At 40.2% G+C, this 26,340-nt stretch overlaps 1 protein-coding gene across 1 annotated transcript; it reads right to left on the bottom strand.

Annotated features, from left to right (window-relative positions):
* Positions 1–5,815: 5,815 nt before the first annotated feature.
* IL20RA (interleukin 20 receptor subunit alpha) lies at positions 5,816–25,742 on the bottom strand. The gene is made up of 7 exons (XM_066315605.1): positions 25,710–25,742; positions 14,258–14,387; positions 11,852–12,030; positions 10,993–11,168; positions 10,210–10,354; positions 9,560–9,705; positions 5,816–7,096 (listed from the first exon to the last, which is right to left on the bottom strand). The coding sequence occupies exons 2-7, from the start codon at positions 14,329–14,331 to the stop codon at positions 6,188–6,190; spliced, it is 1,629 nt and encodes a 542-aa protein (XP_066171702.1). The 5' UTR covers positions 14,332–14,387; positions 25,710–25,742; the 3' UTR covers positions 5,816–6,187.
* Positions 25,743–26,340: the final 598 nt, after the last annotated feature.

The following is a 26,340-nucleotide window of genomic DNA, read 5'->3' as shown; positions in this document are numbered from 1 at the left end:
GAGGAGCACTGGGCTAAGAATGAAATGACTATTCAGAGCTTAAAAGATCAGAAGCCTGGAAGGTGGCACAGGTTGGGAAAGTCATGACTGAGAAACCTGAACACTGGTGGAGAGGGCCCCATCCCAGCCCAGGAAAAAAGTTTGCAAGATTAGAACCACTTCTCTCAACCCATGCCTCATCTGCAGCCAAGAGCAAAGGAGAAGTGTAGAAACAGTCTCACCAACAGTCTCACCAACATGCCCTGGGATTTTTCCGCGCTGTTTGGGTAGATGGCATTTGCTGTATAAAACAGGGGCCTCTCATTTGATTCTCACCCTGTGCCCTGACAAGACTGTATTTAAACCACCCCAGCTGATTTTTTTTCTTTTTTTTCTTGAAGACTGTCCTCTCTTCCCAAACCATCTACCCCACTGGTCCAGTGTCCTTCTTGGAAGAAAGAAGTGTTACAAAATAAACTAGCACACAAACCACATCCAGCCAAAAAAACTTTTATGTCAACATTAATAGGGCTGTAGAACAGAACGGGACAGCAAAGGGGCAATTTGGAGCTCACCCCACTCAGTACAGAAGAGATTAATGGCATCTTAAGATGGCTGCCCAGCATGACTTGTAATCTTTTCTTCCCTAGAGAGTGGTTTACTTAGATCCTTTTGGCTGTCTTTGCCCTGAAGGTTGGGTTTGTCGGATTTCTTGTTGGTCTGGACTCTGCAGCTGGTTCACATACTAAACTTTTACCTGAAAATTTAGTATTTTTAAAGTAAACCAAACTGGAAGTGTGTCTACCCTTGAACATCTAACAGCTTGGAGTAACTTGCATTATGGGGATATATTGCTGAGGGGAATTGTGACTTTAGCAGTTACTACGTTGGCAAGTGTCATCTGTGTTTTGTCATGTCCTGCCCTGCATCCTACACTTACTGTATGATGTTTTTCAATCCATTTTAGCCTTTCCATGTATCAGCTAACCTGTGTGTGAAACTGGAATAGCAACTTTTCTTCCTTTGTCTCTAACTACTATAAAATGGTCGAAGGGTTTGAAATAAAAACCAAGGCAAATTTATTTCAGCAGGAGTGCTGAAAATGCTTAAATATTTTGATCTCTTTTCCTCACACTGGAAGGGTCCAGGTATTTTTCAGTATTTTCCTGCTGTTTTCAGTAGGGGGTCTTGCTGAACATTTTGCCTCACCCTGAATGACATGATCATGAGAATTTAGAAAACCAAAGCAATTTGCTGCCCCGCTGCTGGGCCACACTGCTTGCTGACTTACTTTGGATATCTGAAAGATGCTGTTTCTTAACGGCACTGTTTGGATGGCAGAGTTGATGATGTGTGTTTATAGCATAGGCTACTGCTGCTGCAGCCATTACCTGGGCGAGTTACTGTGAAATGAGAATGTTCTGGCACCATGAGAGTCACTGCAGCAATTTTGGGTGCTAGCAGACAGTGTTTGCTGAAACTGCTGCCAGAGGTGAGCAGCAATGCTGGAGTTCTACTTGGATGAATAATTCCTTGTAACTTTGACAAGGCAACAAGTAAGGTGTGAGAGATCTAGGAGGTCACCTTGCAATAATACAGAATTAGGACCAGGTTTCTCAGCCTGCAGAGACCTTATCATGTTGTAAAGAGCAGTGGCAAATGAGGCCTCCAGAACAGGGACACAGTGACTGAAAAATATTGTAATGCAGGATATTTGCTCCTCCAGCCAAACAGAGGTAAAAGCAGGGAGCTGAAGCAGCACTACTGGAATGTGTGTCTGTGTGTCTTCAGCCACTGAGAATTTTCACAGCTGTGTGATGCTAAGGAGCAAGTCCTCTTCTTAAAGCCTAATTTGGCCAGAAAAATCTGTCTTAGCTAAACTGATTCTGGAGGTATTAGAAAACAGAAGTACTTTTTTTTTTTTTTTTTTTTTTTTTTAACCAGAGAAAGAAAAGACGGTGAGAAACTGTGGGGCCAGCTTAGTGTCACTGCCAGTGCAAACTAAAAAAAATTTGATGGTTTCTAAGAGGTGGCATTAAACATGGAAATGACTTCCTACACTTACTGCTACATGCTCCCGGGCTGATCAAGCTTGAAACCTACATGCAAAACTAAGGCAGAAAAATCTTGACATTGCTCTGTCTTCCTTTTAAGGAGAACTTGGGTATTTTGCATGGACAACATGAAAAGCTGAACAGGTTTAAATCTTTGACTTTGCAAGAGACATCAGACATAAAAGCTTCAACTGTTTAAAACCATGGTGCTTGGAGCAACTGGAGTTTTTTTAACTTCCTTGTAGAGATGAGCAAACATTTCTTATTTAAAGAACAAGAAGAAAGATTAATCAAATTTTAAGACTTGACAATGTATGAACATCATTGTACTCCAGGCAAGAAATGTCACCCATTGTTAGCATTATTGTTGAAGGACAACAATCTTGTTTGAAATTAAAGAATTTTCGCAGGCCTTGGCAAGCAGTCAGTTGTCCATATTTTAACATATTTAAACCATGCTGCTTTTCTGTTATAAATTTCACTTGTTTCACATCTCAATCATTCTGTCTGGTTAAGCCTGGTTTGAAGGTTAGACCATATGAAAGTCATGACTTATTTTTGTTTTGATATGCCTTGATAGATTTTGCTAGTTCCAAATTCAGGAATTCAGTTTTAGGGAAGACCTAAAGTGTAACTTAAATTTCAACTTGAAATCAGCAGAAATTGAATGTGTTTCTGTGTATTTATTAGTAATGTAATGTTAAGTATTTCCTTGCTCAGTATGTTCTCATATTCTGAAATTTCTAGACCCAGACAATGTTTCTCAGGACTTTTGCTGAACCTTCCCTACTTTCCATAGGAAGAGCTGTGTTAAGTTAATAGTGTTAGCTACTCTTTCCAGATGCCACCTTTGGAGCGCTCTTGATCATTTCCCTACCCTTCATGTAACAGGTGATGATGCATCATGTATTAGGGACTTACCATGGATCCCCCACCTGGCTAGCCTCATGCCCACTGGGTGGACACTTTTTCTGCACCAGACATGTGACTCATGTTGCATGTTTCCCTCCTGTATCTGGACTTTTCCATCTGGTCATTCTTATTCTGCAGTAGCTTCTCCAGGGCTGCTCCACATCAGATCACAAGTATCTTGCACTCAGCTATGTTTCAGTCTCTCCTTTAACACCCGTCTCTTTGCCTTAGCAGTAGGCAGCAAAACCATACTTACAATTATAGTCACTTTTCCAAAACTGTGTGTGCCCACACCTAGCTATCAGTTTCATCACCATTAGATCTCATTTTGATAGCTAGGTTTCCTGTTTTTCAAGCTCTGGAGTGCATTGCTTTAGCCTTTTATAGTAGCATTTGCCTTTCATATTCATGACTTATATTGTAAACCAGAGACAGTTTTTCCAGGAGTAGTCACATCAGGCCTGTAAACACAGCTAAAGGTCTGGTTTTATTGCCATAATATTCAAGAAATATACATCCTATTGTCCTCAACAAACTGGTACTTCATTCTATTCCTCTCCCATATAATTTTCAAAATCACTGTTTGAGTATAATCTGTAGTCTAGGTGTGTGATTCTAGATGCATGATCTTGCTTTTGGCTGCATTAAGTCTGCTAAATGTGGCTAAGTAAAGTTTAATAAAGTGCAATAAGAGTAGGAACATGTCAGCTCTCTTACTGCTTTTCTCTTCCCTCTGTTGTTTTACAAATTTACATGGCAGAATTTTGCACCTTGCTGACAGGTTTGCTGGAAGTACCATGTCTGATCAGCTTCATTTGATTAACATAATTAGAAGATTTTAAAGAAAAATACGTGTTATTTTAAGGATATTAAAAAGGCCATCAACAATTTACTAGTACTATACTGATGGAAATAATGCACCATTACGTCTGCTTCATCAATTCCAGAACTTGACTAGCTAACTCAAAAAATTCTTTTGCATATAAAAGAAAGTTCTTATCTTCATTAAAATCTTTTCCATTAGTGCCTTTTCTCTTTGCTGTGATCATTCTGAGAGCACTTATAAAGTGTATCTTATAAATATGAAGGACTATTTGCATAATCTAGTATCAGTTCTGAATTTAATGCAAATTCTCACCAAAAGGAAGGTACATGGAAAGTGCTGCAAACTTCTATCACAAATACTTTGGTCCATAAATTAACCAGTCTTCCTAAGCATAAACTTATGATGAAAATTATTGCAAGGATCTCAGCATATTGTATTTTAATCGCAAATACTGTTAACTAGGAAGGTGATGCCTTTCTAAGTATTAGAGGAAATAAATACTATACAATCTAATTGTTACTAAAAAGTTAAAAAAAACAAAACCAAACCAACCAAAAAGAAAAAGCCAAAACAAAACAGGATAAGATGTAGTGAAAGATTACAACCACAAAAAACCATAGTGAAGTGAGATTCTATGGATAAGCAACCAAGTTTTCAAATTTTAATCAGCAATAACTTGATTATGGTATGTTAAATATCCTTTTAAGTAGTTATCCTTAACTGCTGGTGCAAGCCTTGCTCACCTAACAGAAAAAGCAGCAGCAGACACCAGCAGCTGGCCAGTCAGGCCAGGGGAAATACACATCCAAAACAAGGGATACCTTCCTCTTCAAGGAATGGTAGGTTATTAACCTACATCAAAATATTTACAGGGCTGAACCATCCTTATCTGTCCATGTGTACAGACAAGCACTGATGTGCATACACTGAACACCAGTGATTGGTCTTAGGAAAGCAATAACTGGGTAAAATTCAATGGGCTACTGGAAAAAAAGTAAATAATTGTTTCCTACCTATGAGTTAGAGGCCTGATATTGCAAAAAATTACAAGATCATGCACAATGAGATTATTTAAGAAATCTCTAGGAAATACTGAGGAAGATTTTGGATGACTGATTTTTTTGAGAGCAAAAAAATTCACATCTCCCAACTATTTTCTTCTTTTACACTAAGATGAACAAAGGTGTTTGTGTAAGCTAACTGTAACACTGCTGCATGATCTACACCTTTATTATTAAAGCAGCTGAGGACCATTTTTTACCTCCTGATAAGGAGTCATCAGCATATTGTCATGCTGAAATTAGAAAAATCGGAGATATTCTAATGCAATTTGTGGTTTTAAGGTCTATGACTACAATTGAAAAATTCAGAGGACGAACAGTCACAGGGAATGCCAAGGTCACACAAGAACAACAGCTCAGAGAAAACATTTAGGTAAAGGCCCTTCTGTAAAAAAACACCTCACCATGTACTCGTTTGGAAGATAAAAATTTAAAAACAGTACAGAATTTATTTTCTTTTTGCTTATCCTCCTCAAAACAGACAAATAATTACTGTGAGGGTGGGGTTTTTTTTTGTGTACTGGGAGGAAAAAAAGAATTCAGTAAGTGAAAAAGTGACACATTTTAAAAAGGAAAATATCATCTGCCCTAGTAAGTAATTTCTAGAATGTCCTGTAATTTTGCTGTCCTAAATATCACATGACGTGAAGAAAGAGTGAACTCGCATCAGAAGTGCTGCTGAGGACACTAGGCAATGAAAGGAAGGCCACAGGAACACTTTGTTGTGTGGCACAGCGAATGGGGAGTGTGTGAAGCAGACTCTTCTGTGTGTCTGGGGCAGACCTCTCCCTCGGAGCTGGTCCTGCCACGCTGCCATGGAAGTCATCAGAGAGGAAGAGACACTTGCAGGGCATGGATCAGGCAGATGCTCCACTGCCTGTGTCTAAGGCTGGCTGAGACATGATCCAGCCAGACAATTACAGCCAGTTCACTGAACCCCTTTGTCCTACAATTATTCCCATTTTTTGGCTTGGTTGGGTTTCTTTTCCTAAAAGTAACTGCTTTCAAATGGTGGTAATTTGTTTTAGCAGGAATTGCAAGGTGGGAGCATCCTCTGTAAAAAAAATTATTTTAAAATATTTTTTCTTTTTATTTATTTTTAAATTATTTTATTAAAGAAAAAGAATATAACTTCACAACAATCACATTTTACACAAGAGGTTTATGATTTATGTCAAAATCATTTATATCACATTTGGAAACTGTTATAAATAACATTTAATGAATAAACTGTTCAACTGTGATGGTTCCAAAAACTTTGAAACATTAGGATGTGTTTGTTCCCCTGAGTCTATCACTCTCATCAGCAAAATAAACAGGATTTTGCATTTTTGAGTATTTTAGAAAATAATTTTTTAGTCTTCCATTTCTACATGAAGTCCCCATTGTTCCTTGAACTGCAGGAGATACATTTCCTGGTCCTCAGATGATTCACCAGATACCTCTTTCTCATAGAGTCTGAGCAAAATTCCTTCTTCTTTGGGATCATAACACTTCAATACTCCTTCACACACCTGATTTTCAACACTGGACAAAGTAGGAATATACAGTCTTCTACTGTGAGGATCCCAATCAACTAAAGTGGTCTGCACACCTTCTTTCTCAGCGAGGCCCTGTGTGATTTTTTCCAGCTGATGATAGGATGTCTGCCCAGACTTTTCAGTATCCAGGTCCATGAAGTCAATATGGGTCTCACCTGGCAATTCATCTGCTGCATCAACCCCCTTCAAATTAAGTTCTTCTGTTTTCTCTCCCAAACAAAGGTCTGCTACCCTTATCTCTAGTTGGGGGGAATATGGTTGTCCTGTTTGCACATCAACCAAGTCCCTCAAAGCAATCTGTGTCTCACTCTGTAGCCCCCTGGGGGCAGAAAACCTCTCTTCTAGTTTCTGACCAGGACTGAAGTCTTCAGCCCTTACATCATGTTCATACTCTACAACCCCTGCATTTTTCTCTCTCCAAGTATTCTGTGTTCCAGACCAGCCATGAGACGCCCAGTTTCCAGTCTGATCCCCTTCCACTAAAGTATCTCCTTTGGGTGAAATCTCTTCACATGGAATATCAAGCAAATATTTTGCTTCCAGCACTTGTTCAGAAGGCAAATCCTTCCCTTCAGTGTCACTGTAAACAGTGTTATAATGAGGACTTTTCCGTTCTGATAGACAACTGCATTCCTTACAGTCATCCCTGTGAACAGTGATAAGGTTGAGCACTATTTTTTCACTTGGTATGAAAACCTGTTCCTTGCATTTGTCAGTGGTGTACTGCCATACCTGGAAAGTAAGAAACATTTTGAGTGAAGTATAATAAAAATACCATCCTGCTGTTTCTTATCTCGTCTTATATTTTATAATGTAAGGGTAGGTTAGACCTTATTAGGAGGTTATTTCACCTTAGGGAAGAAGAAATTTCATCATACAAACATTCAAGAGTGTCACGATGCTCCCCTTTTCTACTCTATCTGAAGTAAAACTATATTATGACCAGTTCTAATACTCCTTTCTTCCCCCTCCCCATGTCAAAATAATGGTTAGAACAACTCTGTCAAATATGGGTATTGTTTCCAAACCAGCATAAACTCAAGACTTTGGAGAAAACATCAGTCTTTGTTATTGGACCAAACATCACTGAATCTATTCCATTCCTTTTAACCAGTGAGGAGAAAATGCAGTCACAACCACTTCCCACAAGCAGTGTCAGATAACATGGTAATGTGTAACTTAAAGAGAATAAGATAGTACCAGGTTTCCTTTTAGAGAGGGAGCTACACATCAGGTAGAAGACAGTGTACAGAACCTATACTGTGCAGTCTGCCACAGGCTGCTTTTGTGACTCTGTGCAAAATCATCAAATTAAACAATAGAGATCTTTCTGAAATGAGTAAAATTTTTGACAGGAATCAACATTGTGTGGGCACCGGTGGAGTGAATAGGAAAAACAACCAGAAAGTGCATTCCAGTGCTTTCAAGCTTGAATGGAAGACTGAGACCACAAATGTACCAAGTAATCTGAAAGGTCAGAACGGCTGGACCAAAACAAATGGTTTATTCCATGTCCCGCCAGCCACACAGGATGCACATGTGGGACAGTCTGTGTGTTGGGAAAGCCAGACAGCTTCATTAAAATACCAGGTCTATATTCATTTGTTACCTTAACATTGACTGAATCCAGAGATGGAAAAAACAAAATTGAAGCTCCATGATGGTCATTGAAAATGCAATGAACATAAAAAAAAATAACCCAACATTCAAATTATATCGTTATTAGAGTAAAAAACTCCTGGAGTTAGGAGTTTAGTCTGCTACTGAGTGGGAATTTTTCACTAAGTAGCCCTTCATGCTCTTGGACTTTAAAGAGCTCTGTCCTGTTAGTGCCCCAAGAGACCAAGTTATTTCCCCATACCATGACCTGCATCCCAGGAACAAAACACAAAGAGTAAGACAGAGATAGATTTTTTACTAGGGCCTGTAGTGACAAGGGACAAGAGCTTTAAAATGAAAGAGGGTTCATTTAAGCTGAATATAAGGAATAAATTCTTTACTGCGAGTGTGGTGAGGCACTGGAATAGGTTTCCTAAGAAGCTGTGGATGCCCCATTAAGTGCAAGTGCCCAAAGTCAGGTTGGATGGAGCTTTAAGCAACCTGATCAAGTGGCAGATGTCCTTGCCCATTCAGAGTGGTTGAACTAGATACCTTTGAAGGCCCCTAGCAGCCCAAACCACTCTGTGATTCCACAGCTCTGAAATAAAACCAGTGCCTCATCAAGCGCGGGAGGTGTTTCTGTGCACATCTGAACACACTGCAGCAGCAACTGCTCCAATCCTTCCGAGCCCTTCTGAACTCACTGTGCCTCTGTGAAGATTTCTTCTGGCACCTCTGCACTTCTCTAATCTTCTTCAGCAAGTTTAGCATGTTGAAACCAACTCCCTTGTATCTCTCATCCCACGATGTCATGCAGATTGGATTAACATTGAACTCTTCATTCATTATTATGATTACATGTTTATGGTTGAGCAACTTGCTTAAAGATACCTATGAGAATGTTCTGCTGAGCTCTTGAGCTGGAAACCAATGACATTTCACACACTTTATGTGTTCTTTCTAAAAATCAATGAACTTCGTAGCAGTAAGAAATTTGAGAACTTTTTTTTGCAAAAAAAGTGTATTTGGGCTGATAAAATAATAGAATGCGTTTGTTTATACATTTTTGGATGTTAGTAAATGGTACAGTATTTCAAAGTATTCTTGAAATCCAGGTTAAACTATCTGTATGGTGCACATGTGTTAAATCCATCACAATTAAGAGGAAAAATCTGGTAGTACCCAGTAATAGTCCAAGAAAACATTATGGTGATTCTGTACGGCTTAACTGTCTTCCTTCTTGTTTCTGAATTCAACAAATTAATAACTTTTGTTCAAATGACTTTACACAGTGCTTCATATTAGATAAACTTATGGAATTCTGACATCCTGACAAACCTTGCCTACTGCACCGCAACGACTTCCCAAACCAACAGCTCTGTTCTGACCATTGCAAATTTGAGTTATTACTCTGTTTTTCTTGCATTTAATAACCTTTGGTGTGGTTTTCTTCTCTTGATCTCAGTGGCAATTAGAGCTTTTCTTTGGAGCTAGCCACAGTTTCCTCCAAGCCTGCTTGGAACTCTAGAAAACACACAACTCTGCTGTGAGTGCTGAGGTCAGCAGCGACCTCTCGCAACAGAAGACACTTACCAGGTTTGTTGGATGTTTTTGTTTGTGGATGTGAATATACCTATGCACATAAAAGCATGCCACAGAAATAAAAAGGAGAGCCAGCATGCTAGGCATAATATATCCAAATGTGATTGTTACAGTCTCATCTTCTGTTTTATCTGTTAATAAAACAAAAGTTTTAATGTATGTAGACAGTAATATGTGCATTCGTCACACTGCATTTTGGATACAGAATGCAAATGCTTTATATAAACAAGGAATTCGCAGGAAATGAAAAAGAAAATTGCGCTACAGGACAATTATTACTACTGTCTAAATGTTAAATTCTAAAAAGAAGTAACATCTCCTTTAGGTTCTCCAGTTCCTAACTTCAGCTTGACCCAGTGCTGCCACTCCCAAACTGCATTCAAGAAGAAAATACATTCTCTATGCACTAAAACTCAAAGAATGCAGATACTTTTCTTCAGAGGTACTGATGTACCTTCCAGTCAGTCCCAGCTATGCTTTATTAGAGGCAGGTTTTTTCATTGGTACAAGTGCACAGAGAAGGGAGAAAACATGCTTATTACCACCTTCAAAGTGGATATATAAAAAATTCACAAATTCAATCACCTTTTTTTTTCTAACTTGCTTATCTTTTTTATTTGCCACCTCACACATACCTTTCAATGTGGTAATGCAATGTTCTTTGGAAAAGCCACTGTCCAAAAGTGGTGTGGTGACATGTATCTGTGCACTGACACAATAAGCTGTTCCAGGTTCTAACCAGGGCACAACCAAGGTGTCGTTGCTGATAGAGAAGAGCCACTGGAAGACATAAAAAATATTTTCCCCCCTCTTTAACTCCTGAGGTACAGTCACGAGCACACACTTTCTAGGAAGATGGATACTCTAAGAGCTGCCAGCTCCATCCTTTTCTTCCAAATGCAATCAACATTCCAGTTACTTGTTAAGTCACATCCTCTCTGATTATTTTCTCCTCCAATCAAAGGAAGAAGGTGCAAAGGATGGTACAAAGATTTTTGTACCACCACTGAACAATTTGCATGCTTCATATGACCAGGACCATTGGCCACTACCGGCCCACAATCTTGTGCTGATGTTGCAATAGAGCTAAAGCATCACTCCAGCCCTGTCCTGACACACAAACAGGCACATGGTATGGTTCCACAAAGTATTTCAAACTAGGATGTTCTGGAAAAGATAGGAGCCTTAGGGTAACAGGATGTATGTAGACCTTGGAATCCAAAGTAAAGTAATTGCCATATTTTCTGTACCTTTGTAAAAAAAACACTCAACAAACCAGCCAAACAAAAAAGCCCAAACACAACCAATAAAAATACCAAACCACTTTTGTCTACCGCACTTTGGGCTCACCTTGGCATTTCAAGAAGCACAGAGCACAGATTCAATAGGAGCAGTTTTACAGCCTTGTCAAAGCTTACCCGCTTCTTTGTTTTTTTGTTGAGGACAGACACATTGTACTGTAGGCCAGGATACACTTGAAGCAGAGATATGGATTCTTCCTCAGGACTTCTCTTCCACTTCTCAGGAGCAGTCAAAATGATTGAAATAGATCTGTCAGTAGAAGATACACTTACCATGGGTGGATCTATTTTAGCTGGAAAAATGAACATGTACAAAAAGCAGTCAAATTCAGCAGAGGTAGGCTGGTTTGACTAGTTTCATCAAATAGACCACATTACATTTTTGCAGTGTTTGGGGGAGTCTAAGTAGAGCTTTGAACAATGTATTTATATTGACAGAAGATAACTACGAGGATCTTTACACTGAAAAAGTGAACACTGACTTGGAATTTTGCCAAGGAATTCCTGGGACTTTACAGGATAAACAACCTTGAAACCCACTTTACTAAAATAGACTGAATTACCAGTATGTTCTTAGATTAGCTGGCACAGATAAGAAATACTGGGCTTAAGAGTACGCTTACTGATTGGTTTAATAAACCCTTTTCAAAATCAGAGTTATTTATACTGTGAATACACCACAGGTTTTATTTGCCTTGAATAAGGCTTTACCATAGCATTATAACGGATTCAGTATATACCAGACTGTATCTATATATCTACGTATCTATATATCTATATATCTCTAGATCTCAATTTTATTATTTCAATTACTCCTGTCAAAAGCAGAAAAAAATAATAAATGCCAAACAACTGCAAAAAAATGTTACTTGATGCTAAAGTTAAAGTATCATACGCTGTGAAGGCACACGCAGTCTGAGCACACAGTATTAATCAAGGCCACTGAACATCTGGCTGTGTGCTTAGCTCTCCTTACTGTCTGTTAGAGGGTTGAATCGTGTAGTTTCCATCCAGTCAGAGCATGTCCCATTGAGGAATGCTTTAACACTTGCATAGTATTGTTCTTCGTAGTCAGAGGTCTCACTGGAGAGGTCACACCATGTTCTGTTTATATTCTTGCATTCTGGCTTTCTAATCCATTTGCCAACACCGTATCTGTATTGAAAAAAAGAAAGAAAAAGGAGCTCTCCAAAATCTATTTCCATTACATTAGTCACTTCAGAATATTATTTTCTTTGCTTTATTCTGACTGATAAAACAATTCCCATGTTTAACAGAAATCTGAAATTTTAAGGAATCCCAGCTTTAGCTGAGATGAAGCACAAGATTTCCACAAGTTTTTAATGAAAAATAAATTAGAGTAGGCCCTACCCAGAAGGAACCAGATGAAACTAACTGGGATGTTAGTGATACCAATCTAAGTCAAGCTTTTACTGAGCAGACCAGAGATCTCTCAACTTCAGTCTCCACAGCTTTAGTTCAAATTCTAAACACACAGTAACAGAGACAGGATAACTATTTATATGGAAAGACTTCAGTCAGGATGGTCAGTGATTCATCCTCAACTATGGATACAGATGATGCTCAGGGTCTCCATAATGAATGACAGGAGACAACTCATTCCTCCCTGATGCCTCATTTTCTAGTTTAAAAGAAAGACTAAACTGGAACACGATGAACTTCAAAACCCTGCTAGGTGAAAAAAGGCCATATATTTGGTAACAATGCCTTGGTACTCACCAGTTCTTAAACACTGATTGAACAAACCAAGATTTCCTTGGAAAATTCCTCTTTGGATTTGCTCAGAAGCTCCTGCTCCCTAAATTTACATTAAGAACTCCGCCTTTGGCTGCTAATTAGTAAGAGTGTGTGGCAGCCCCTGCCTGACTGCCAGATCACTCTCCAACTATCTCAAAGCCTTGCTCTCCCAGGGTATAGAGGCACACAAGTGTTTTTGTGCTCACTGTGAAAGATGGCCATACCTATGGCTACAGACTCTTCATGGAGCAGCTGGCCCTTCAGTCAGTGCAGCCAGTTCTCTCTGAACGTTTTACCTCCCATACAATAGCCCTGGATTTGGCAAGGACGGGGTTACTTCTTGCAGTAGCCATGAGGGGGTGGAGCCTGGAGCTGTGTGGGCATGGCCAAAATCCTAATGTTATTCCATACCATCTTTCATCATTGCCAGGAGCATGGAAAAGGGACTCTCCCCATTCCAAGAAGAAAGGTGATCCTTTCCAGTGCAGGAAGCACGGCAGATGGAGCAGTGTGGTAACACTGGTCCTGACCAGAGGAAGCGGTTTGGGTGGCATGGCTGTGGTCGAGTCGAGCTCTGCACTCTCTCTTTTGTATAGTTTTATCATTAGTATCACTGCTGTCACTGCTCATTGTCTTATCTCATTGCTGTTTCCAGTAAATTATTCTTATCTCCATCTGTGATCTTTGTCTTTTTGTGGAGGTGGAGGGGAAGCAAATGGCACCATGGTTTTTTTAGCAGAACTACTTAATTGGAGAACACCATCCCTAAACTATGACACCATCCCTAAACTATAATTATTGTTCATTCTGTAACAGCTGAGCAGTCTCAAGTTACAGGAAACTTCTAGGGACTGACATTCATTTTACTATTCTGAAAATGTTCCTAGATTGAGGCAAGTGTAAATATCAGAGGTAAAGATTGGGAGCATTACATAATCTATGACAACAGTGCTGTACCTATTTAGAAGCCAAACTTCTATCACTGCCCTTCAGAATGATGCAGTGCTCTCTCATCAGGAATAAAGGAAATGGGATCTGGTTCTCATGCACATTCCTTGATACCCTACTAAGGTACAGACCTTGACAGTGTAAGGGCCTGATCCCAACCACATTACTTGGTTTTTGTACAATGCTTGGTAACATTGGTGTATTTTCTCCTAGAGAGGCTTGCTGGATCAGAAGAAATCTGAGGGAGTGGGTCTGCCAGGAAAGAGGAATGACACTGGGTATTATAAATACTGATTGAATCATACACCTCCATATCCATTTAAAGGTGTACAGAGGATATATGCAGACAGATACCAGTCCACAGCACAGTTCTTTTGTATCCTTGTCTATCATTCTAGGAGGAATGCCTCTGAAAGCTTCCACAGTACTCCTTCCTCCATTTCTTTCATAGGAAGAATATCTCCCTGTAATTTTTTTTAAACTTGGTATGAAGTAAACAGTGCTAGAAGCAGAAGTTAAAAACCACACGGTGAAATAAAGACTAGCTTACACTTCAGTTCTTTCTTTACTTTTTGTATCAGCAATACCTTGCATGAAGTTGGCTTTCCTTTTTAAATTATTGTTTAAAATTCTAAAATAAAAGTCAGTGAGAGAGAAAATAACCAAGCCAACTTACACTGCATACTTAACCTTGTAGAGTACTCCACCACCTGTGCCTTCTGGTGCTGACCAGTGAAGGACATTCTTCATATTTATAGATTCAAAATTGACATTCCTAGGGTTGGGCAAAGAACAATACAACTCTCCTGAGAAAGAAAATAAGAAAGGAACAACAAGCACTAAGAATCAGCAAACACATACACTCCCAAGCAACCAAAAGAGACAGTTATTTTTAAAAGGCCATAAATTCTACCTTTCTCAGCATTCAAATCATAATGTGGTTGGCTACGGAAAATTAATTTTTTTACAAGTGTTTCTACCTAGAGCAGTCTCAAATTCCATCTTTACAAGTGTGTTTCTTCTCTAGCAAAAATGGCTTTGCCATTTATGATAGGCATGGAAAGGGACTGGAAGCTAAAACTAGAAAAGCTTGGCCTAAAAGAAACACGCATTTTTAAAATCGCAACTTTATTTGAATATCAGAAAAATTTAACACTGAAAATTTAAAAAAATATTCTTAATACTTCACTAGAATCTTCTTCTTGTAGCTGAGTGGATTTTTTAAAGGCACACCAGGGATTAAAACAAAACAAAAAACCCCAAACCTACAGGGTCTACTGCAAACACAACTTTACAAACTGAAGTATGAATTTACGCTGGAGAATTGGACTGGATGATTACAATAGCCCCAGTGTCATTTGACCATCCCTTTTGATTCTCCAGAAAGTCAAAACCTAACATCTACTGTAAGGCCACTTGCTGTTCATTGCACCAGCTTTTGAAATTAATAAATAGACAAATTTGGGTCTCTCAAGAACACAATTTCAGATCTTTGTAACACCCATCTCTCATCTAATAAATGTCATGAAGGTGCCCACATTGCTAAATTGCTTGCAAAACTAAGCCTGTGGGCCCAGGGGAAGAATCCCAAGTTCAAAGATATGACTCAAGCCTCAGCTGTTCCTGCCATGGTCTGGGGGCAGCAACCCTGTGACCAGCCCTGATTGCTGCTGCTGGGAAGGACCTTCCCATTGCATGTAGCCACAAGAACATAATGGGGAAGAGAAAAAGCAACTCTGTGGTTTTTCAGGACTTTTCAAAACCCTTTAATCTCCTCCTCCGGGAATGCAGTTCTAGTTCTTGAGATAACCAAATGAGGCAAAGAAAGGGGGAAATAACATATACCAACACAAAGAGTGGGAACTTTTTCAGATGAATAGTCCTTGAGCTGTTACTTCTGTAAGCAGACCACAGGGCATTTTTGAGTAAATTTCACTATTACTACAGCTGTACATTGCCATTACTAAATACTGTTCATCCTCCTGTATACAAAACATATAGCTGCTTTGTAAGCAAAAGTCACCACCATTTTCCTGATTAATGTGCAGACTTCTGTCTTTGAGACAAACAGCAAAAGCTTTTTTCTCTTCAATACATTTATTAAAACCATCTCCTTGCAATTCTGTAGAGACGTATTACTTCAAACTGTCTCAGTGCAAACTCTTGGTTTTCTAAGGCTTTAAGCCTTGGTTTTTACCAGGCTGCTCTGGTATATGTGTGCATCTGTATGTTCAGATCACAACACTGTTTATGGAAGGTATTTCTAAGGTTGCTCTCTTTTATCTCTCTTTTATCTCACTTAGACAGTGTTCAGTGGCTTCCATTTTCTAGTCAGAGAACAAGTTTTGTCAGGTATAGTCCTTAGGGCAAGCTTATCTATTACAAAAAGTAGAAAGTCCTATTTCCTTGACACTTGGATGCAAAAATGTCCCGTGACAGTCAGCCTGTAAGCTCTCAAACTATAGACTTGGTTGCAGCAACATAAAAAAAGTTCCAGGATGCCAGGGGATATAAAAACACCAAAATGGATTTTCCAGGAATTTGCCTTATTCTAACACTTGCTTCTAAGTGGAAGATGCAGAATCCAGAAAATCAAAGGTTTCATTTCCCCAAAATAAATGTCCTCTGCAATTGCTTTAAGTGAATCCAAATGTAAAGACGAAGCTGCCCAGGAGAGCAGAGAAAGCTTCTCTACCTTTCCACATTTGTCCACCCTTATTTTAAAACATTTATATTCCTCAAGCACATTTTAAAGTAGCAAGTGTCATGCCTTTGGCTGTAACATTAAAATATTTTTCAACTATTAATGTGTGAAACTGGCTCTTTGACAGTTTTAAATTTTTTTAATATTTATTTTAATTTCCCTCCTCCCAGTGTGGTTTCTGCTGCGGTAAATGAAGGTTCAAAACAGAAACACTGACTGCAGCAGAGGAGCCAATCTCAGTATGCAGAAGCCACAGACTGTATCTTTACAAGATCTAAAGCATTACAACATTGCTGGTAGATTTAGAAGGCAAAGGGTCTCTGACTGTTAACCTTCCACAAGATGCAAAAACAGAGATTTGGTTTCTATTTCTGGTTTTGCCCATTTACTAAAGGGCTCCTACCCCTACAATAAATCGTGCAAGTTAGTTATACCACAATTCTGCATGTGTAAAACAAGAATAAAACTACTGTATTCTCCTATGTCTCCAGGAAAAGTTAAGAATAAATCCCTTCATGTCTTGTTGGGAAAGGAGATACAGGAAAAGCTTACAAATATGACTGCCTGGCAAGAGATATTAAAAATATGCAACCTGCGAGGGAAATAGAAATGAAAGCTAGCTTTGAGATGTAGGCATGGAAAGCAGGAAAAAGTGATTCACTGGAGACAGGTTGAGTGATAGCAAAAAAAGGGACACCAGAAGACCCAAGGGTGTAGCCCCCACCAAGGTATCCGGGAAAAGGTAGATAGGAGAGTAGCCTTTAGAGTTTAGAATATAGGATGATATGGTAATATAGCAGTTCTCATAGGCTGTATGCAAAGTCTGTAGGTTTTCTATCTCGCACTGGTTGGTCACTGTAAATTAGAATATTCAACACAAAAGGAGATATAATGTGTTGTAACAAGGTCCAAGGTCCTCGCTCTCTTACTCTGCTCTCACCTCTTAGCTCTCTCCCTCTCTCTTTAGGACATCCCTTCAGCCGAGGCTGGTGGCTGAAGCAAGGCCCTTTTACCCACGACCCTTGCAATAAAACCACGTGCTCCTAAAGTATCTCAGGTCTGCAGAGTTCCCTCTCCCTGCTGTCCATGGATGCTCCTACAATGTCTATTTGGTGATTGATAGTATCAGGATGTGTAGAGAATAGATCATACATAGAACATTCCATGGTTATCAGTCACCAAAGGATTCAAGTATATGCAACAGCTGCATGTTTCAGTCTTTGAACTTGCTTCAGTCTTTCAGTTTCTAGTCTTTAAATACATTACATCCAGTTATATTCTGATTTAATTTTCATTTATCGGGATTAATGGCATGGGTGCCACACAGGGCATTTTCAGTTTGTACTGGCCTAGGAGCAAAAATCAGTCGCATATGTTGCTTTGCTAGGTTGAGTCTGCCACACTGATTACTAGCAATAGCTGTCATTTGCCTTCCAGTACAACTAAGTTACTTCATTTATTTATCACATAGAAAAAAAAAAAAATGGAACCCTTATTACTGTCTTTGGAAATGCCGTAAATCAACCCTTGAGTAATATCATTGTTTACATCTTCATGACTGGCACCTGGACTGGAAACAAAGTAATAATATAGGCTTGCCAACTTCACCACCACAAGGAACAGCCAAGTCCTGATCTTAGAATAAGCTGTAGTGAGACTCTCCAAAACAGATGTGACTTAGCCTGAAAACACCTTTGCACGTGAGTGAAAAACCCCATTGACGTCAGTGAGATTATTCCCATGAGTAAAAGTCTGCATGGCAAGTGCTTCATCTTCTCTTTATGAAATCACTAGCTAGGTTAAAAAACCTGGTCAGTTTTAATCACATAAAGCTCCCTGCCAAGTACCTGCCTTGCTCAAGTCAGTACTGTTCAAAGTCAGTTCTGGTTATAGCTATATCTATCTATCTATCTACACACATGCACAGACACATACATACAGACACAAGGATAAACACACATAATTTCCATGTCACAAGCATTACCCATTCAATGCATCTGTGTTTTACCTGCTAGGAGGTCCCCTGCCTGTCTTGGTGATAAACAGCTGTGTTTAATGTCAGTGCTGCCAAACCAATACAGCTGCAACTACCCATGTCCTCTGGCTCTAAACAGATTTTTTAGCTTTGCATTTCAGTTGGGTAACCCAGCACCTGCAAAGCACAAAAATATATAACTATAGAAATGTTTAGATTATTTTTTCATGCAGTGGCAAAAGTTTTGGGGTGGGGACAAGGCAGAGGACCCATTAAAAGCTGACCTACTGGTATCCAAGTGCCTCCTGTGTGACCACAGTTGTTTACTCAAGCCCTCTCAAGTGATCATCTGCTGTATTCTACTGTGGCATGGCACAGAGGTGCAAACACCAAATTATGCAATCAAATACAGCAACAAAGAAGATCACAGAACCTTCTAGACAACTGCAAGATACAATTTAAGACAGTGAGTGATGTGGAAAGCATTAAGATAGAAAGATGAGCCTTACTCCAACAGTCTTGCTACCCACAGCAGTAAAAGACAACAACCCCTCCCCTACAGTCATTTCAGAATTCAAAAGAGGAACTGATTTTTTCTGACAATGGCAGAGACTTTGGCTTCAATTGTGGTGATATTTTCTTATACAAAAGTGGCCCTTGGGAGCACCTCTGATGGAAGGGAAACCTTCCAGCTGGGTACTGAATTTGTGGGCATCACTGCAGCTGTGCCTTGGCATTTGCAGCTGCCATTTCAAGGCCATGGATTGAACCCCCACTTACATACCTCAGAGAGGGAACAGCCTTTCAAACAAGCTGAGTCCCTGATTTATCTTTTCCCACTGATAGCTTAGAGCCACCAGTGAAGCATCAATCAATTCAGGATCACTCTAGGATACACTGCTTTCTGGCAGTGAATGCTCTAAGGCACTGCTCTTTCTTTAATCTTTCAGTTCAACTTTGGGTGACTTCCACCATATTCCTCTGACATCCTGTTTGCTCCTTCTATGCTGTTGCTCTTCATTTTTTGAGGCATTTTTTTCTCTCTTTACTTCCTCCAGCTCATCTGTTTTGACTATTATGTTGTTCTCAGTGAAAAACAGTCCCTCAAATGTATAACATAACATAAAAATAAAAATGGTCATACTTAGAGCAAATGTCCATTTAGCACCGTGTTCAGTCTCCCTCACAAGCAGAGTGTTGGGGCTGTCATTCCTGGAATATCTCCAGCTCCAGGCAAGTCAGCACTGGAGGCAAGGGAGTGCGCTAAGTGGTAAACAGGGGGACTGAGCCAAAATTGGAGATAAGAAGTTACACAAAGGAAGGCAAACCCAGCAAAGCCAGGAACACATTTTAGCAAACTTATTAGTTATCATCTTAGCAACAATTTAAACAAATGAGTAAACTTCTTAAAAATTAAGTGATCCTGAAAGCTTTTCTCTGTGGAGATTCTTTTTGACTCGAACTCAGCAGACCAAATAATGAGGAAGAGAAGAAAGAGCAGCAGGAGGAGGAGAGTTATGTAGGGGCCACTACATCCCAGTTGCCTTTCTCCTGGTGGGTTGATGGAACTCTGATGCTGCTGGGTATGAAGTCAGTAGTGAAACCCTTTGAGTTAAGCAGCTCTGGTGGGAATGTGGGGAGGAGCACAGGGGTGATTTCCTGTTCAAGTCATAGCAGCGCTGGCGAGCTCACCACAAAGCACTCTGCTCTCCCACAAGAGGAGCCCGTCATTCCCATCACAGCCCGTTCACAGGGGGCACACGGGGGAGAAACACAGGGACAGAAAGGCAAACATAAGACTGCAGGAAAACCAGGTGGTGGAGCAGATGGAAAAACTTGAGGGAAGAGGTGGGGAAAGGTGCGAGAAGCATGAGACTGGGGCACGCGGGGTTTGTTTTTCAAGAAATGTGTAGGCGACCACCGGAAACAGGTGAGCCTGAGGAGGTAATTTCATCAGTGTCAGTGGAAATACAGCCTGAAAAACAGGAGATACAGAAGTGGGACTGAAGCTGTGCCTTGCCCTGACGGGCTCTCCTCCTTCATGTGAAGCCTTGCCATTATTTATCCAAACCATGTCCTAATTTAAAAAAAACACCTCTAAAGACAATATTGGTCAAAGCACATTTCAGACTCAGTCCAGGAATACCCAGCCTCAGAAAGGAGGACAAAGTCTTCCCAGTCCATTGAAGGCTTGTTAGGAGACAGCTGGAGAGGACCACGGCAGCTGACGCCCATTCCTTTTTGCTAACTTCAATGAAATAAAATAAACTGAATTTTCTTCCCACTGTGTTGAAAGTTTGCAAGTGCAAGAGTAGAGCTCCCCACACCTTCCCCATGCCCTGTGGAAACACCTTTGCTTGATGCACTCCAGCAGGGGAAAGTTATTGTAAGTATGTTTTGTATTAGTTCTGAGTGACCAATACTGGCCTGAAACAAGCAAACAAGGTGAGTGAAATTCAAGGTGGGCTTGTCTAAAATTAGTCACAGCCCTTTCAAGGCTTTCAGAGCTGTAATCTGACTGAGGTGTTTTCTGCTTGATGGTTTGGTTCCAGTTGGGTTCTTTTTGTTTTGCTTTTTAATTTAAAATGGAAAGAGGATTTGTTAAGTTTGGCATGCAAAACCAATTCTGTCAAAAAGAACGATGCTCATTTTAAGTGGTGACACAATGCCACGACATGACAGCTGTTTTTTAAAATAGAGGTTTTGAAATTTTATGAATTATTGAAAATTGACTGACTGTTTAGTGTTTAATGTTGAGCTTTTTCTTCTCTAGAATATGTTTAACACTACCAATTTATTACTGCTTAGATCACATTAAACAGCCAAGAAAATGCAAGCTTATTTAGAATGCTTCTGATATCTTACATGATGTTTTTCAAAGTATCCAAGAGTTAAGCTTTCTATCTGAAATATTGTAAAAATTATGCTCTGTGACAGTTATCGGCCAAATTGCCATATACCACATTTTGGTACATTCCTAATCCATCTTTATAAAAGATATTTCTTTTTTGGCATACAAATTGAGCCAAAATTATGTTTGGCTTTCATCATTCAGCACTAACAGCTATTAGGAAATGACAGTCCAATTAGAACTAACAGCATTATATTTATTAGTTAATAGATGTTGCTCCTTGGTCTGTGACCTACTGATACCTTTTCTAGAAAAGGGAGTTTGCTTTTCTTGGGAGTCAAAGCATTTTTAATTAGTGAAATTCACAATTCTGAATACCCATTTTGCCTTGCACAGGTGATTGCATGTAACATTGATGGGCAATGAGCACTTGCCTTTCTTTCTGAGGGAAAGACAATCCTAAGAAGATGAAAGTTGAACACCTTCTGCGCCTGAGATCTGCGAGGAAGGGTCAACACTACCATAAACCTTGTAATGTCTCACCTTTTGCAGGCAATGCCTCTGGGAAGGAACTGTTTGCAGAGAACTCCTGGGGCATCCCTCCACTGGCGTGAGACTCTGAACAGAAATATGGTGCCTCTAAACAATATCCCAAGTAACTGGCACACCAAGTACAAAGAAAAGAGCTGTATGTCATTTTAAATTCTTATCTAGAAACGGTCCTGAGTTCCAAAATTCAAGCTCTCACAAAGTTAAGCTTCTTAAAATACAGGACCTCTTGTTCAGCTCATAAAGGGTGGCTTTTCTTTCTTACTTGCAGATAATCAATAAGACTTCTTGGGGAGAGCTCAATCAGAAGAAATCAATCTGTACAAACCAAAACTATAAAACCAAACATAAACAGGAACTACACAAATGACCTGAGTTATCCTAACCACTTGCTTCTCTTGGAATTAAGACTATAAATGTCACTAGACAACAAGAGCCACGGAAAGGAACTGTTATCAGCTACAGTGGTGAACCTGAATGTTTGCACAGGGATCTGCAATGCACATCTAAGTTTTGGGCTTTAATCACAAAACCCAATGGTTTTGGAAGTGTCTCTATGGAATGAACTGCCTCCTTTAACCATTTCCATCTCTAATTATCAGGCAATAAGAACTTGTCAAGTCGAGGAATCATACACAAAGCCAAGTACTAGGGCTAGATCACAGTGTTGTCTAGAATATCTCCTGACATGAGATTGGAAGCTGGAGATGAGAAGGTAAGGATGAGCCTTTCAGCTATATCAACATGATACTCCTTGATATACTGCAGTTCTCCTTTTGCCAATATCCATTTTTATTTCTTTCTGTGTTATATTTACTCCTCTTTTCTTCACAGTAGCAGAGAGCAAGGAAATATTGTGCAAAAACACCAAGCTCAACTCCCCCATATACTTCCACTCCTATTACTGAAACTTTATGCTCTCTCTGGTAAGCACAGATTATCACCAACACACATGTATTTCAATCCTGCAAAGTATATAGACATATGTTAGGTTATACAAATACTACATGCACAAAATTTTCAAGCCAATTGTTCAAAAAATTAGTCTATTTTACAATTCTTTCCCCACTGCTTTTCCTGTCTCTAGCCTCTTATTATGAATTTCCCAGGACAACATCAAAAGAGATGTTTTGTACATTCCAGTACAGTTCTAGTAGCTGTGAAAGAAAACACATCAAAATTTGCTTAAAGGGAGGCCTGAAGCTGCTTCTCAAACTACTATTTATTAGTAAAAATACGACAAAGTGGAACATGAAAGGCATAAATTAAATCAGGTGTGTCAGTGCAGAACAAGCAACTTACACTATTAGTAGAAAACATTAAAAAGAGGGGAAGATTTCAAGGTTGCATCATATGAAATGTGGTTGATATAGCCACATATCAGCTCCAGTGGATCTAAGGCTGGATGTATGCTAGCAAGAATTGCAACCCAGTATAAGCTGGTCTGTTAGATTAAAACGTTTATACTGAGAAAACCTTGTCTACATTATATACATTTTGGTGTTTTGCATTTTAACATTAAAACAGCTGTACTTGCACTAGATACACTGATAAAGCACATCTTCAAGGGTAGCTTCACCCAGAAGAAAGCGAGTTCCAAGACTGTCACAATACAGAAAAAAAAATACAGTAAGAGAAATTATTGAGATTTGCTTCAAAATCACATACCTTACCTGAATGAAAATAGTAAAATATGCCTTAAATAAATCAAAATGCTTCTAGTTTTGCAGTATACCTTTCAGACTCATTTTCCTTTTCTCAGAATAAGGATGCACTATAGTGGCCAGTGCATTCCTTCTTCTGAATGGATCTCTAAGAGAGAGACATTGGACTCTACGGGCCAAGGATTTCAAGGTTCTCTACCTGGAGAGGAATGTGGTTAAGGAAACCTCCCACAAAACCAAACAGAAGGATTTAAGATGAAGCTTTGTAAGTTAATAGATTAGTATTCTACCACTTAGAAAATTTGGGCTGTTCCTTCATATCCTTATTAGTTCCTCACAAAACTTGCTAAACTCTCCCATGTGGTAAAGAGGACCACGCTTGAACATTTCTTGATCCCATTGATTAAAAAAATTAATTTTCCATTTTATTTCAATTTTCTGCACTTTTTATTTGTTCTACAGTAGTGATTTTTAAATGGTTGAGTAAAATCAATTCATAAAACCCCCAATTGTAGCAACAAGTGATTTTTTTATCCTTGCTCAGATAGTCTATTAGGTACAGTTCATAGACAGCAGGGCCTGAAATCAGAATGCAGTCAGAGACTGCTGGAACAGTAGATGTGATCCAGTAAGGGTAAAATCATGCCCACTAACACATCACATTAAAAACAAAAGGTGTTTTGCAAAGGTCAAGCTATAACTTAGTGTTTAAATGCTGCTGAGGAGTTCAGAAAGTTACTTGACAAGAAATCCCATGGAGACGGGCACAGGACAGATCCTGTAAGATGTAAGAATCTGAGTCTGCAAAGTCCTGCTGCAAAACTGCTTTACATGGCACTTGGGTCCTAGTTTCTTCTGCTGGAACAAAGTACCCAAAAGGGACTCTACCTATCACTTCACTTAAAGCACATGAGCACTGCTAGGAGAGTTCTACACTTCACACAATTTCTTCTGTTTTTAGCAAAAGAGAGCTAAGATGAATTAAACTAACATTTATGGTCTCATGCTGTAAAAGATGAAAAGGGAAGCTCTAAGCCTTCAGTGAAAGGCATAGCTGGTATTGCCCTTCCATGCAGGTATTGCTGACTGTCAACAAAAGCCTGAAATTGTGTCCAGCTAAAACTTCAGGGATGTGCAAACAGATTCCCTTCTGCCTTGAACAACCACTAGACATAATCAGCATAACCCTCTTGACATTTTTCTAAACTTTCTTTGGAATCAAAACCATCAGTAAACACATTTTAAACGTTTTTTAAAAAGGGTAACTGAATGCCAGTTGTACAGAGTTTCCACAACACTTGTACTAATGACCATCGAACTTAAATAAGATGAAAATCATGCGGTCAGTTACTTAAAAAGAAGCTGGCATTGGTACCTCTGAAAGCAACTCAAAATCACTGATGCATACTGGAGTAGTTTGTCAAAAGAGTTAACTGGGACACAGTACTTAGTGGTACTGGGAGGTATTCAGAGTATGAAGAACTCTCCTCACTACCTTCCAGATCAGCTCTCACCAGATCAGAAAGTTTGGCTGTGGTGTTAAATGGGAGCAGATTCCATCCTTATGCATTGAGTTTTGGAGGCAACTCTTGCAGCAGAGAACAAAAGCACAAAGGCAGAGTAGGTTTCTTAGAAGATCTGCTAATCCCTCCAGTGCCTTGCTCCCTTTTTTAACAGGAGATATATATATATATAAAAAAGAAATAACATGATTTTAACAGCAGCAGGCGACTCCCCCCTGCACATAAGTTCCAGGCTATAGTTTATAAGCTCATTTCCACTGGTAACATCCTTGTCCTTGCCGAGACAGTTCGCTCTTTGAGCTGCTCCCACAGCCCACTCCAGCTGCCTGTCTCTCTCGTGTTTGGATGTGTGGCTGCCACCATATGATGAAGTCAACAGGTGAGAGAAGGGACTTGGAGCCACTCAGAACACCGACCCACGAGCTGAGGATCTCTGCCAAAACCTCACCCTGACTTTTGTTTTAATCTAGCTCTTGACTTGCTCAGTTAGACTCCTGAGGGTGGTGCCTGTCGAACTGAAAGGAACCTACAAACACGAAAGGTATTTGGGGAATTACCCAGACGGGTATAATAAGAACTATCTCAAGAGCACGCTGTCAACTTAGCGCTGACAGCAAAATCAATACAGAATTTCGTAAACCTAATCCCAGCTTAATTACAGAGAAAAGGAAAAGATGAAGCAACATTAGAGAAATACCCAGCTCTCCTCCTCCAGCCAAGACCACCTAGCACGGCTGTCTAGGGCGGACGGCACGGAGCACCTGAGCCTTGCTCCGGGGCTGAGAAGGGCAGCTCGGCGCGGAGTCGCGGCTCGCACTCTCCGCCGGGATGAGGGATGCGCGGGGGCAGCGCGGGCACCCACCTGTGCGCGCCGCGGGGCTCGGCGACACCAGCGACAGCAGCCACAGCAGCGACAGCAGCCACAGCAGCCACAGCCCCCCGCCCATCGGGGCCGCATGTCCCGGCCCGGGGCGCCCCGCGCCGCGCAGGAGGCGGGAGCGGGAGCGGGAGCGGCAGGGCCGGGCAGGGCAGGGCAGGAGGTGGGAGGCGGAGATGGGCGGGAGGTGCCGCTCCTGCGGGGCCGGGCGGGCGGCGGCACCTGCGACACCGTCTCCAAGCTGTGGAGTGATTTCTGCTGCAGCCCTCAGTGCTTTCACTGATGAATAATTCTCCCTCGAAACCACCGTAAGACGTGAGTGGGATGCTCTTGCACGCTTTTTTTTTTTTTTTTTTTTTTTTTTTTTTTTTTTTCCCCTCAGAGGAAGCTGAAGGCTAACGTTGTACATCGCTTGATGTTCAAAGATATGATTTCCCCCGCTACTTCCCCCGCATTTAATTGTGTATTCGAAGGTGGAAAGAGGCTTGGAGTCTCCATTCTTGGAGATACTCAAAATCTATGTGATGAAGCTGAGCATCCTGTTCCACCTGACCCCGGTTGGAGTAGGAGGGCTGCAGAGGCACATTCCCACCTCAGCATTTCTGTACTTGTGAGA

Source organism: Sylvia atricapilla, chromosome 3, assembly GCF_009819655.1.
Source record: "Sylvia atricapilla isolate bSylAtr1 chromosome 3, bSylAtr1.pri, whole genome shotgun sequence".
Classification (NCBI taxonomy): Eukaryota; Metazoa; Chordata; class Aves; order Passeriformes; family Sylviidae; genus Sylvia; species Sylvia atricapilla.
Note: the sequence above shows the minus strand (reverse complement) of the source record. Positions and strands in the feature narration are given on the sequence as shown.

Coding starts and splice junctions, on each gene's coding strand:
- IL20RA (XM_066315605.1), bottom strand. CDS start 14,331: ATGAAGAATGTCCTTCACTGGTCAGCACCAGAAGGCACAGGTGGTGGA. Junction 10,355..10,992: donor ACAAAAAAACAAAGAAGCGG/GTAAGCTTTGAC, acceptor TATGTCTTCCAG/TGGCTCTTCTCTATCAGCAA. Junction 7,097..9,559: donor ATCCAACAAACCTGGTAAGT/GTCTTCTGTTGC, acceptor CAGGTATGGCAG/TACACCACTGACAAATGCAA.